This window comes from Aulonocara stuartgranti (genome assembly GCF_965226115.1).
Source record: "Aulonocara stuartgranti genome assembly, chromosome: 14".
In the NCBI taxonomy this organism is placed as follows: domain Eukaryota; kingdom Metazoa; phylum Chordata; class Actinopteri; order Cichliformes; family Cichlidae; genus Aulonocara; species Aulonocara stuartgranti.
The window spans coordinates 19,762,436-19,776,357 of record NC_138950.1 but is presented as its reverse complement, the minus strand read 5'-3'; the positions used below and the strand labels follow the sequence as shown (position 1 = coordinate 19,776,357).

The window sequence follows — 13,922 nt, the reverse complement described above, 5'->3', positions numbered from 1 at the left end:
GATTTTTTTCCCCTCTCTCAAACAGTTTTAGTTTGCTAGGCAGTGATTTGTGTATTTTAGATATTCCACCAAAAATGCATTTTAAAGAAAGATTTATTTTTTGTGTTATCATCACTTATGCTGCTGAAAGATTTTCACATAGGTGAACCTATTAAACTAAAGGCTATTGTACTATACTCTGTGTTAGGTCCTACAGAAGAGAGGGATTCACATCCATCACGATCTCCATGGATCCCATATCTACCTGAGGGCCCCATTTTTTTTTCAGAGGATGTCAACAGAAGATAGTTTTACTGCTGGCTATAATCCACAGCAGACACACAGTGAGCAGTCAGTGCATGGGACAAACAGTGAACCTTGGTACAGGTGATCATCTAGATAACGACTGCGTTCAGATTTGTTTTTAACCCCAGAGTTATGGTTTATTAGCTTTATGAATTACCAACAAATAAATGAACTACACCTGTGTTTGCCCTATCCTGAGTATTCAGGATAGCTAACAGCAAGCTAATTGTTATTTTGTTTTATTCTCTTTTGCTTCAAATGCCTCAGAATGTCTTTAAAATATAATAAAATGAATTGATGTTTGAATTGAATTCAGTGTCTTCAGTTTTAGTGTCCTGGTGTTACACATGGGATGTACCAAAACTGCTAGATATGATATAATTTTAAAGGCATACTAGCCTTATCACAAAGTCAGGATGTTCACACATACAGCAGTTATGACCTGATCTGCACATCTGTATCACACCTACTTCATGTGGACCTAAACATAATAACCACAACATGATCGAAACCAGGGAAAGAATCAAAACTTGGATTTGAGTCCACATGTAAACATGTTCATGTATGAAGTTTGACCTGACAGTGGGGCGAGGTACAAAAAATATAATCTATTAAAATATGATAAATTAAATACCACTCAATACTTCTATCAGTGTACAATCTAAAGAAAGCAGTAAATCAATAACCCCATAAATTGAAAAAGTCAAATACTAATGTACATGCAAACATACTCATTGTCAATAAATACTATTACCATATAAAACTTTATAAGTTTACGTTTACTGTCTGCAAGTTCATATCTCTGTGGGCTGGATTATCCAATGGGCATTCTGGGTAAGAGCCCAGGGGTCCACACTTGGTGGCCCATCCATGCAGCATAAAAATTGGAAGCACTGATACAAGACTCCTCCTGAGAGACTCCTGTTTTACTTGCAAGGAGCCAGACTTTCCTGTAATCTTTAAAGTGGTCTTGAGCAATAGTTCTTCAGGTTTTTTGGACATTGGCTGCATTTTCACTCATTTTCAGTCCAGTCCTTGTACCTGACTATTTCCAAAGGAATGTTGTTGTTTTGTTTTTTTTCATTTGTTAAGCCTTTTAACACCTAAGGAAGTTATAATGGTCTTTTTTTTTTTTTTTCCCAGTGAGACGCAGTCCTCTCCTTAATGATTAGAAATCATTTTGCACACATATGTCGAAATCTTTATGAAAAATCAAAGTTTGCTGGAGCCTCTCAAAGATTTGTACCCAGGGGTCTGTAATTAGTTGATCCGGGTATCCTTTGCATTCCTCAGTATGCTCAGTGCCCAGCATGTTCTGGTCCCTGCAGACACACATAGAGGGAATGTGTGGATGTGCTGCTCTGCTGCCACCTGGTGGTGAGGCGCGGTACCAGCCACTGCTCCGCGGAGCATTAGCACAGTTGAAGATGGCGACTGGAGTCCTTCAGAGAGTCAGCGGTGGTTTGGGTCGGGCTAAAAGCGGGGCCCACTCGGCCGGACAGCTCGCGGTGTGGGGCAGGTGGGGCAGTCTTCATCGTGAATGTTCAACAGTCATCTCTGTAGCTTCCTGTGTTAGCTGTGTAGTGTTTTCAGTGGGGATCTGTTGGTGGCTACGAGTAGCCCGGTAAAGCTAGCCCAGTGACTGCTAGCCAGCCCACTGTGGCCTTTCAGCTTGAACTTAACCAGGAGCTTCAGCTTATGTGCGTTTATTTAGTACGTGATATTTAAGACTAACGCTTCTGTCACTGTTGGGAAACTCAAAAGAGCAATAGTTTCTGTCAACGTTTGACAGTAAGCATCTAAAACGCTCAAGGTCAATTTGACAGTTTATATTGCTACCTTGTAAAAATTGCATGACTTACAGATAGCATGCAGGTGCACTGATCACCGTGTGCATCAGAGGGTCTGACATTTTCAACTGAACAACCGCACCAAAGCCCCTAAAACAGATACTACGTGGCTGTGCATGTACATATAGACTAGGAAGTCAGTCATTCCGAAGTCGTTGCAGTGTCCGTGTGTTTCTTTTTCATGGTGGCCTGTGTTTGCAGGGGGTTTGCAACTTCCAGCTGTAGAAATAGAGAGGACAGCTGGTTCAAGTCACTGTTTGTGAGGAAAGTTGATCCCAGAAAAGATGCACACTCCACCCTACTGACCAAAAATGAGGAGAGTAACCTCTATAAGATTCAGTGTAAGTTGCCTTTAGGGTCCCCGCATTACATTAACAACATTTTGACCTTTAGTAATGAGACTTTTTTTCTCATTTAAACTTTTGTTTCAGTCCATAACGTCAAGCCAGAGTGCCTGGATGCATACAACAAACTCTGGTGAGTGTTTTGTCATTTGATGTTGTGAACCTTTAGTGCAGAGGAAGCTTTACCATAAGTGGGAGGAGGATCAAGGACTGGACACTTCGTGTAAAAAATTATCCAGTCTATTCCTGTAAGATGATGTATGGGCTGGTATGACTTCTGTCCTCCACAAACCAGACATGCTCATACCTAAGATGACTGGAACCCATGGACTTTAAGCACAACACATGCTGGTCGTACTGCATTTAATTATTTGGCTTCTCGTTTGCCACAGTGAGGATGTGTTGCCCTCCATCCACGCTGATAAGTACTACCCCTGTGAGCTGGTGGGAACCTGGAATACCTGGTATGGAGAACAAGACCAGGCTGGTAGGATTACTAATATCAACACACATAGACATCTGCGGTATAACAGCGCTGCGATCCGCACAGTTTGCAATCAGCATGCGTGTTACACCGCATATTCACGTGCAAGTACAGCATCAATCATTAGCTGTCTTGCAAGCTAATGATCAGGAGGTGTTTATTTTTTTTGTTGCAGTGTTTACACCACAGTAATTTCCCTCCCAGTATTTATTTACACTAACCACAAATGGATGTAGTTATGTCAGACGTTAAAAGCCGGACATCTGGATATCTTTACTCTGCTACGTGATGATCCTTCTGTTTGTACTTGATGTGATGTTGTAATTGTGACAAATTGTCTCCCCAGTGCATCTGTGGCGTTACAGAGGTGGATACCCAGCTCTTACTGAGGTGATGAACAAGCTCAGGCAGAACAAGGTACTACTACACGGCCCTTTGCTTTACCCGGGGGATTATAAGTCTGAGTAAGCTCACTGATTAATGTCTGTCCATTGCCAGGAATTCACAGCCTACAGGAAGGAGCGAGGAAAGATGCTGTTGTCCCGCAGGAATCAGCTCCTCCTGGAGTTCAGCTTCTGGAACGAGCCAGTACCCCGAACGGGACCAAACGTATACGAGCTCAGGACCTACCAGCTCAGGGTGAGTGGTTGAGCTGCAGCCTGTATCGTTGTCAGGACTGGGCTCGGTGTGTTAAAGTCTGATTTCCAGAATGTGTTCTACAGCTCCAAAATGGGCCACATAAATGCAACTGAAACAGAAAAACTGAAACAGATGACTGTATTCAGTGAGGATTTCTTACACCAAGTTTAACAATGATGCCTTAAAAGCTAAACGCACTATCAGTGTATGAAATCAGCAAGTTGCTAGTTTAACAAATGTCTCATTCTGGTGGTTTTCTTTACTCATTTTCTGCATTTATTACACTTTAAAACTTTGCCTGTCTGTCAGTTTGTATTTAAGTGATTGCTCCCTAGTTTACACTTAAGGAAATTGTGCAGCCGTTCACAGCACTAGAAGAGCTTCCCTAAACTTACATGGTTATATTTATTATAAAAAAAAAAAAGGTGACAGATAGTATTCACTCTTCATGATCACACCTTTTGTCCATGGACAGACTTTAAAGACTCTCTGGTAAAAACACAATTGTTTATCTGCTGCCACATCTCACTGCAGCAGCTCGGGCTTGGCTGTTAAACTATCCATCCTTTTCTTACCTCATGTTTCCCATTTAAAACTGATGATCTCCATCCTGACATCCTTCTGTGGACTTAAATTACTTCTTTCCCCTCAAGCTGTTAGCACGACACTCAGGATCATCCCGAGTGTTGTGCTAACCATCACGGGATGATCACTAACGTGCAGAAACGCTTAATCGAAACCACGCCATCCACCGGGGATTAAGTCATGCTTTTTATAATTGAAAAAATCAAACTGTCTCTAGACCAGCATCCCTCTGTGACATGTGATGAATGCTCGCTATTATCCCCTCATCACAGGCTGAGATTGCATCTTTGAAACAGCAGGGCGTTTGTCGTCTTATGCACCAGAGAATGATTGAAGGCGCTCTCTCGGGTGTAGTTGTTCGCATTGACAAAATACCTGTGTTACTACCTCTTTGCCATTTTTTTTTTCTTTTTCACATTAATATATTTACTTTGGAAAGAAGTTCGAAAGTTCTCCATTACATATATATATATATATGCTTAAATCTAATAAAGAATATTGTGTTTTCTCTCTCGCAGCCAGGAACCATGATCGAGTGGGGTAATTACTGGTAAGGCAGCCTGAATTCACTTGATTCACTGAACTGTACTTACAGAACAGTTGTACTACATGAAAGCTCCCTCATCACACTGTCATTAATAAGAGCTATTCCACAGAGACACCCCCACGTTTGAAGCTATGCTGTCATTCCCTCAAGCCAAGAATCAAATGCTAGTGTAACAGTGTGTACACTACAAACGTGTATATAATAGTTGAGTAATGTGAGCCTGGAAAGAGCCGCTGCGTGGACTCACAGAGCCAGCAGATCAGCATTTATCAGTAGGTGCAGCAGCGAAGATTGTGATGGATTAAATTGAGGATGTGAGCTTTCTGCACAAGCCTTTGCTTTCCAGATAAATTTCTTCTGTCTGACCATAGTTTTATTTCTTTTAGTTATTAGTGGTTGGGATTACATATTCAGAAGAAAAGTTGTCATTATCCTGCAAACTTAGCCTGTGTGCAGTTTTATATGTAAATATTATTACAGGTATTATTTGATTTTTAAGTTAGACGTAAGATTTTCTGCTTTGAAGCTTTATGCTTTGCCTTTTCCTAGAAAAGCACACATGATTGATTGATCTCCCCCTGTTCCCTGTGCTTTTCAGTAATCATGGCTAGGAAATCAGCCTTAATGCAAAAAAAACACACTGTGACAGCTTTTTTTTTTTTATTTTATTTTTTATTCTTAATGTTTGTATTCATTCACACTTTAACCAGCTTTTTTTTTAAATAAACCTCCAAAGTCCTGCAGATAATGCCAGTAAAGCTATTTAATATAATTTGTGCGGTTAAAGGTTTAAACTTCTGCTTCGTATTTCACCAGTTTGATGAAACTCGAGCTTCATAGTTTTCTATCCAGACAGTGATTATGGTTTGAATATGTTTATGTTTGCTTTGGGAGGAAAATGTAATAGATTCAAAACATTCTCCTCACTCGTTTCACGAAGACTTGGCCAGTCTTTAGATTCATAAACATGCGTACAGTAAGTCATGATGATGTCACGTCTCGCGGTCGGATGTGATGTTGGAAGTTATAATCGCAGCTAAAGGAGCAGGTTGCCATCCTGCTTTAGCTGAGAAAATCCAGTCGTGTGAATTAATCAGGAGGTATTCGGGGATGATGTTGAAATCCTTTGAATGCTGGTTAAATATTTCATGTGTGTGTTTGTGGTGGTCTGGTGTTAAGCCAGATGAAGCCTTTGTGTTTTTTTTGGCCTGTGCTGTGACCAAAGGTGCTTTTGTCTGCAGGGCCAGAGCCGTTCGATACCGCCAGCAGAACAGAGAAGCTGTGGGAGGGTTTTTCTCACAGATTGGAAACCTCTATATGGTCCATCACCTCTGGGGTACGTTCAAACACTTCCACGCTGACTTTAGATAATTACGCTAATGTTGAAATCATTAGTTGCTTCGCAGAAAATCAACAACAGTTAACAGTAATTTATCTTGGATATACATACCAGAAATGTCATGTTCCAGATTTTCTGCTTTTCTTTGTTATTATAGAGTTAATATATTTGGATTTTTGGGCTGTTTGGTCAAAACAGGCAATGTGAGATTGTCTCCTGAGGCGTGTAATTGATAGATAAATGTGTGCAATGTTAACTGAGGTAATTATCATCCCAATTTGCAGTACACCCAGCTCTCCAGAGAGCTTTAATCATGAGCAAATAGTCATTCCTGTGAAAACTGCTTTGAAGTCTGCTTGAAGGGAGTGTGCAAACTTGGTTCGTTGTGATGTGAAGTCAGAGCTTCGCGCTCACCTCTCACATAATTTACGTCACTCAGACCAAAGCGGACCAAAACTACAACAAATCTATTAAAACGGTCTCACTGTTCTCAAGAATGAGCATACAGCTGTGAGGGAGAGACGGCCCTCTGTACACTAGGGATGAGGCGATTTTCTTGATAGTCCTGTTGCCCACCCCGAGGCATCGCTGTCTACCCTCCATAACTTATATGCACAAAAAAATGTGCATGGGTGAAAGAGAAACAGGTAGCCTACATTAGTTTTTCTCACTTCCATCATGAAGAAATGCTTGCCTGTTAACATACAACATTTACTGATTGGGTCAAAATAGGAAACTTTTCCCCATCTGACATTTTTGTTGGTGAAAAACTCAGCTGTGTGTGGAGGACATGGAGATCATGCTATATAAATAAAGTTGAACTGAATTGACCTACAGTTCTACATAATCTAGTTTGGGTTTTTTCCTGTGTAAAATATTTCACCTGTTTATCCTGCTTTCTTCACTCTGCCTCAGCACACATAGACAAGACAATGTTAGGATCTCTGTAAATCCAGCCTCCTGTTTTCTCCCATTGGATGATGAATATGATGGAACAGCAAACGCAATTCGCACACATACACATTAACTTAAATGTGCACAGAGGTCTGTGTTGCAAGTGTGAGTTATGTGTGGAGGAGTGACATGAAACCGTGGCCTGGCAGGTTGAATTTGTTATTAATCGCAGAACAATGAATCCGCAGGGAAATTAGATAAAAATCACCTTAAAATTGACCACCATCTATCCCTGACATCATGAGCACAACCCCACAGCCTAACAAGGAAATTATGGTTGAGAGGTGGCAGCATATTGTCAGCTTCAGACTCTCCCTCCACCTGCAAGACTTTGTCTGTTAACAGATGGGGGAAGCAAACAAAATATGTGGTATGACTGGTCTGTCTACTCCTGCTTGTGCTGTTGTTGGTCTGTCAGTCATCCATCAAGGAGAGCAAAGAGCTGAAGTGAAACTGAGTGTTCAAAGCATTGAAAGTTTCTGCTGCAGCCACAGTCTGTGCTTCTCATGCTGTATTTTGTCTTTGATTGGGTTTTCTCCCATTCCTGGGAGAAGCACAAATGTGGTTGAGATTTTGGAGGACTGCACAGGAGCACGTTTAGTGGCTGAAACTGCCTCTCAGCAAACCCGCACAATCGCTGTTCCGTAAATTAAGCAAAATTTAGCAACTAGCAGGTAAAAACAAAAAAACAAGTGGAGCCATCAGGAGCTTGAAAGTTGGTGGAGAGCAAAGTGGAGCTCAAACATGAGGAAACATTTGTTAGCTTGTCTTTACAGATGCACGTGTCCTAAAAATGTCTTCCGTGATTAATTTGATCATTACAAAGTTACCAGATTAAGTCTTAACTTAAAATCATGTACTTATACTGCAGCATTATAATGCAGTGATTTGTTAATTACAGCTTACAAGGACCTTCAGTCCCGAGAAGACACGAGGAATGCTGTGTGGCAGCAGGAAGGCTGGCACGAGGTGGTGTATTACACAGGTGAGCACAATAAGTCTTTTTGTAAACTCAAAGCTGTGCGACTGAAAACTTTACAAAGTTTTTTGTTGAGTTTGTCACTTTCTGAGCCTCAAAGGTTTTTAAACTCATCTTTTCCCAGTCCCACTCATTCAGCACATGGACTCAAGGATCATGATTCCCACAAAGGCTTCGCCGCTGCAGTAAAATGAAAAGCCAGCTGGAAGCTGACATCGAGCGGCACCTCCTTTGAATGTTACATCAGCATCATGGGTTCAATCTTTGTCAGTGCTGCCAAACAACGTCCATTCTCTTTTTGTTAACGTCTGTTTTATTACTGAAGGATGTCGCTTGGATCGAGTCGGGTCTCTGAAATTTATCTGCAGTTCAAATAGTTACTGAAAGGCTCCACGCCACTTTTAAGACACGCAGTATTTTCTGTGTGAGTTCAGGTTTGGGAGGGAGTGTTAAAATATGTAGATGTGTTTATGTCTGAAATGTGGTGCCACATCAAAATTGGTCAATGGAGAGATTTCATTTCCAAGGTTAGAGCCAACCAAAGTTACTTGACAGGAAAAATCAAAAGGAGCAGCTGTATGGCGTTAAAGTGTGGGAACAGCTAGATTAAAAATAGTACTGCTGAAGCTCGCTGCAGGAGCTATTTATTTATTTAATGTAACTTTAAAGTACATCATGTTTTTAGTGTGCTGAGAAACTTTGATGTAAAAGCCATGCCATTTCAGACTGAAAAGAGATCCCTTGTATGAATAGAAACTATATTTCTTTCAAAATCATAAGTGTGTGAAATGCAGATACCATAATTTTATATTTGATGTGTATTATGAATCATTGTTTTACTCCTTTTGGTTGCTTTTCGTGGATGTCCCTACATTTCCTGGTAACATTAATGTTTAGTGGTGCTGTGTTTGTAACTATGGCTTACAGTTTTTCTTTTTCTCAGGACGGCATGCGTGGTTTTAAAGTCCGTTTTTATCCAACGTATCTTAACGAGGCACAAATCAGTTAAAACAGGTGTTCTGCATATCAGTGACTGAGTGAATTTGGTACGCAGGTGATCACAGTCACGCTGCTTTATACCGTAACGGTTTTTATTGTTAAAGGAAGCATGTTGATCTGGTGTTTCTGTTCAGAGGGAACAATGTAGAGACAAGGACAAGAACACAGATTAAAGTCATTCAAACAGCGAAGTGGACACTCATCTTTTAATGCTGTGTTTTTCTGACTTGAGTCACTACACTGTCACTGACAGGTCTGCTTACAGCTCTTACAGAACAGAAACCCGATTAAAAATACTTTCACTTCTCATTGCACGTGCCATAATACAAAGGAGTCGTTCTAGTCCACCTAAAAGCTTTCATGTAAACTGCAAAAACACTAAAATAATCTTTTTAAGATTGTCTTCCATGTAGTGTTTTAGTACCTTGTAGTATAAAAAAGGGCAACATAGCTATTAAAGTTACGATTGCTCCCACTAGTATAAACATTTGATTTAATATAAAAATCTATCAAGGTCTAAGGAAAAACGTCCACTTGGTAAAATCTACCAGTGGCACACCCTTAGGTGCAAGTATAACGTGTTAAAAATCATAAACTAATCTTTGAGCACCTTTAAATCTTCTCCAGTTCTTTCAGTAGCTCCCCAAAACTCGTCACATACCACGAAGACCTCTCCTTGACCTGCGGCCTGACGACATTCCCGCCAAATCCAATGAAAGCGCTCTGAAGACAAAATAAAAGGGTGAAATACTGTAATCACACTGTAATCGCTTTTTACACTGGCAAACGGCGACACTTACAGCTGGAGGGCAGGCCTCAAGATCAGTGGCACCATCTCCGATCATCACCACAGTCTCATAGCCGTACTGTTCCTTCAGCATGCTGATGACCTTCCCCTTTCCTCCGCTCTCAGCTGTGGGCTGACTCTCATCAAAACCAGCGTACTCTCCTGGAAGATGATATTTTTATTAAATTTAATTTAACCAGTCAAAAGACCTGACTTAGATTAAACCTAAGGGTCTGTTGTGTATATTCAATGATCCACTCAAAGGGTTTAGCCTGGACTTCCACTCATGTGAGAACAGAAGAACATCACAAACAGCCCGCCGCTGGCTCTTACCGTTGAAGTAGAATTTAAGCCGGTTGGCGTAAACGTGATTCAAAGGGATGTTTAGCTGAGTGGCCACGTGTTCAACAATGCAGCGGAAGCCACCTGAAATGAGGAACACCTTTATGTTGAGCTCATGCAGACGGTCCACGAGCTCCCTGGACAAAGAAATGGAAAAACATCAACACTCAGAAGAAAATGTTTTTTGACATTCACATGCAATGAGAGTTATTCTGCTGCCCTGTGCCGTGTGAAGTTTCCTAAAATTTAATTACAAAAATGCAATAATGTAGAAGAAGAAAGAACAATTTCCAGGAGACACGGCTTTGCCACTTTACTGCAAAATGAAATAACACAAGATGCACTTTATTTATCCCAATGCTGGGAAATTTTTCCTTTGTTTTCCTTTGTTACAGGAGTTGAACACAAACAAATTACAGACTGTTGAAATAAGGAGAACGGTATGTGGCTCAGTGAAATCCAATACAAATATGACCAAACACATGACTTAATAAGGTAAAAACTAATCAAAAAATAAAATGGATACAAAGTAAAACCAGAACGTGGTAGCTTATCCAGCTCTCAGTTCACAGATTGTTGCCTGGAAAATGTGACCAAATGTGATCTCAAGCACAAGTTGATTGTAGACTTTTAGGACTGATTAACCAGTAGTGATTACTGTGGACAGACAAAAGTCTTTTCCATTCTTGTTGGATACAAGATTTCAGGGCCTGATTCACCACATTGTTCATTTAAGCACAGGGCAATTATTTTTCAGTGTCAGGCCAGAGAGATAAACTATGAGGTGAGCGGTTAATGGGTTAGGCTAGCTTAGCGCTTAAAGTCAGAGTTTTCTGTGTCAGGAAGGTGACTCTCTTTCTCTAGATCAACATAGCATCTTATGCTGAACATACTGACCACGTCCAGAGCAGGTTATGTGTTTAAAGTTTGAAAATCTTTTGGAAGTGCAAAATTTTCTCTGATCATTTGGATGTGCATATCTTACTAATGCAACCAAAAGAGAGTGTGCAGTAAAGTTACAGTGGCACAAAATCTACTGCAAACTCACAGAAGTGTACATGCGCTCACTTGATGAAGCAGACAAATGTTTCTATTCTTGATCCCAAGTGTCGTTCACATCGCTAGAACTGCAGATATATTTTGTTTGGGTTTTTTAAGGCAGCACTCCAGAACCAACTTGTTTACCACTATTTTATTGAATCACAACATTTCCGTCCAACTGAACTTCATCAGGTGCAAACATTTTGTTTGTTTACCTGACCTGATGTTGGTCAGCTGGACGGAAACGTTGTGATTCAGGAAGAAAGGTCAGCAGCAGTATTTCACAGGGTCTGTGTCTGTCTTGTGTGTGAGAAATTTTGTGTTTGTATGCACACATTACAGCTGGTTTGTGATTCACACTCTGAAGGTTTTGCTTTCTGCATTTTCAGCTGACTCCTATTTGTTTTTGGCAATAGTTTTCAACCATGCATTCATATAAGTTATTATTATAATGTGGAGGACAACATCTACCTAAAGAGGTCAGTTATTTCTACATTAATTCACCTGACACCTGGAGTAAGCTGAGGTGGGTGGTCTGTTATCAGCTTGTTGACTTGTTCTCTGGAACATCGGATGATGGAAAGACGCTCAGTCAGGGCCTTTTTGAAGGTCATTGAGCCGCCCATGGCTTTGCGTGTCCTGAAACGTCCAAGTAACACATTTTTGTTTGTTCTAAACACCCACAACAAATCCATTAAAAAAAATAAAAATCCACCTACATTTCAGTGACTGCATCCCCCACACCACAGAATTTGGCGAGTTCATCAATGCCTTCTTCCTTGATTACTGTGCTGTCCACATCAAAGCAGACAGCTTCAGCTCTCCTGAAGAGCTCCTTTGTCTGCGACAGCGTTGTCATCATGCTGGGAAATTACATTAAAAAAAAGATGCAGTCTGGTGAAACAAATTTCACTGCTGCAGATGCACACTGTGTGTGTGTGTGTATGTGTGTGTGTGTGTTGGGGGGAGGGTGTAATTGTCATCAGCAGGGTCCCGTGCTGCATTTGTTGATTCAACGTGAGGTCTGTGATTTTGGCCAGCGGCTGCCTGATTTCACTAATGCACTAAGTCTTGTATAGAAAGGATGTCTTTCATCCAGTGGAGCAGCAAACGCATCTATTCACCCAAATACCTATGTGCAATCGACGGGGATCACCTCCCAGCCGATGATGTGTGCCAAAGTGCGTTACAAAAAGCAGTGTGCTTAAACAAACCATAGGAGAGGCCCGGGATGGACATACTCTGCGCGTATTGCGTCACCCAGAGGGTCACTACTGAGGGGCAGCATAACCAACAACAAACGTGAAGACACTGAAACTGGGCCTAACGGTTCGTATCTGTCACTTTGATATAAAGTGACAGACATATAGTCATGAAAATGACGATATATCACGGCTGTACGTTGAGAATAAGCGGGCTGTTATCTGTCCGGTGCAGCTGATTTGAACGCTGCTCAACTGCCGACAACTCGAGAGACAGCACCAGGCAGGAAAAAAAATACTTAAAAACATTAGGACAGTCCTGTAGTACTTACCGGCGAGTGCAGCGACGATAAGGCACGAACAGCAGCTTCAGCATAAAAGCCGACAGCTCTCGGTCGGCTCGTGGACGAGGAAGAAAAGCACTGAATGGTGGGCCAATCAGAGAGAAGCCGATTAGGGCCCGCCCACTACATCACTGGCTCGGTTCCATGACGACACCAGCGGCGAAAGAGGGAGAAAAACAACTACCATAAATAACGAGCGCAAAGGCGAAAGGAAGCGATTGAAAAGAGACAAAAACGAAGTAAAACAATAACATTAAGTCACATCGGCTTCAAATGGCCACTAAGATATGTAACAACTACAAAAGAGAGAAAATTATGAAAAAGAGACACAAACAAACCTCCAAAATTTGCAAGACACCAACTTTTAAGAGGACATGAAACACTAAACATATAAAGGCTAATTAACATCATGGAACCCTGCTCTCAAAATCAGGCACAGATGTGACACTGTCTATGAAGCTATAGATTTAAGAAAAAATATGGGCTCAAATTGTGGTTATAAATATTTTGTACTTGTAAATCAGTTTTGTAAATCAGAATGCGTATATTTGTGCATCTGTAGATAAGAATTTGTGTGTGCGTAAAAAAGATTTGTGTGTGCAAAAATATTTACACAAGTTACTAATTCTTGTTAAGGTCTGGTTACAGATACAAAGCAAACAAAAAAATACGTGTGAAACTCTGCACTCAAGTTTCAACTTACAAGTACGAACTTTGACCCGATTTTTCTTCCTTTCAGCCGAATGGTCAATGTCATGACAATCACAAATTTAACTAACAATTTTTTTGCTTTGTATCTGTAACCAGGCCTTAACAAAAATAATTTGTAATTGGGGAAATATTTTTACACACACAAATCTTTTTTACGCACACACAAATTCTTTTTACACACACAAATCTTTTTTACGCACACACAAATTCTTATCTACAGATGTACAAATATACGCATTCTGATTTACAAGTACAAAATATTTATGACCACAATTTGAGCACATAACCATGCTGCCACATCAGGCTTAACCACCCAGTTTTAGGTTTAGTCAGTTTCGTCTGTGTAAAAACAGCATGAAGTACACATTTACTTTTTAATAAAAGTAAAAATATACATTGAAACTCCCACTGTCGCCATATTTCCCCCTATTTACTATTTAGATTTGAATATCTCTGAGTGTGTCAGGTGTTTTTTCACCTGTTCTTAAAC

At 40.6% G+C, this 13,922-nt stretch overlaps 2 protein-coding genes across 2 annotated transcripts; one reads left to right on the top strand and one right to left on the bottom strand.

The window, feature by feature from the left end:
* The first annotated feature begins 1,648 nt into the window (after window positions 1–1,648).
* On the top strand, window positions 1,649–9,196 carry LOC309687700 (protein NipSnap homolog 2-like). The gene is made up of 10 exons (XM_082502843.1): window positions 1,649–1,804; window positions 2,337–2,476; window positions 2,567–2,612; window positions 2,872–2,966; window positions 3,310–3,380; window positions 3,462–3,602; window positions 4,706–4,737; window positions 5,976–6,070; window positions 7,929–8,012; window positions 8,131–9,196. The coding sequence occupies exons 1-10, from the start codon at window positions 1,713–1,715 to the stop codon at window positions 8,193–8,195; spliced, it is 861 nt and encodes a 286-aa protein (XP_082358969.1). The 5' UTR covers window positions 1,649–1,712; the 3' UTR covers window positions 8,196–9,196.
* A 1-nt stretch (window position 9,197) lies between these two features.
* psph (phosphoserine phosphatase) lies at window positions 9,198–12,834 on the bottom strand. Its single transcript, XM_082502844.1, has 6 exons — window positions 12,710–12,834; window positions 11,895–12,038; window positions 11,680–11,814; window positions 10,126–10,271; window positions 9,806–9,954; window positions 9,198–9,728 (listed from the first exon to the last, which is right to left on the bottom strand). Exons 1-6 carry the CDS (start codon window positions 12,751–12,753, stop codon window positions 9,618–9,620), a joined length of 729 nt encoding a protein of 242 aa, XP_082358970.1. The 5' UTR covers window positions 12,754–12,834; the 3' UTR covers window positions 9,198–9,617.
* Between the last annotated feature and the right edge of the window lie 1,088 nt (window positions 12,835–13,922).

Excerpts from the sequence above, each read along its gene's own strand:
- LOC309687700 (XM_082502843.1), top strand. The coding sequence starts at position 1,713 with ATGGCGACTGGAGTCCTTCAGAGAGTCAGCGGTGGTTTGGGTCGGGCT. Across the intron at positions 3,381-3,461 it reads ACAAGCTCAGGCAGAACAAG|GAATTCACAGCCTACAGGAA; the intron begins GTACTACTACAC and ends GTCCATTGCCAG. Across the intron at positions 8,013-8,130 it reads CGAGGTGGTGTATTACACAG|TCCCACTCATTCAGCACATG; the intron begins GTGAGCACAATA and ends ATCTTTTCCCAG.
- psph (XM_082502844.1), bottom strand. The coding sequence starts at position 12,753 with ATGCTGAAGCTGCTGTTCGTGCCTTATCGTCGCTGCACTCGCCG. Across the intron at positions 12,039-12,709 it reads TATCGTCGCTGCACTCGCCG|CATGATGACAACGCTGTCGC; the intron begins GTAAGTACTACA and ends GTAATTTCCCAG. Across the intron at positions 11,815-11,894 it reads GGGGATGCAGTCACTGAAAT|GACACGCAAAGCCATGGGCG; the intron begins GTAGGTGGATTT and ends TGGACGTTTCAG.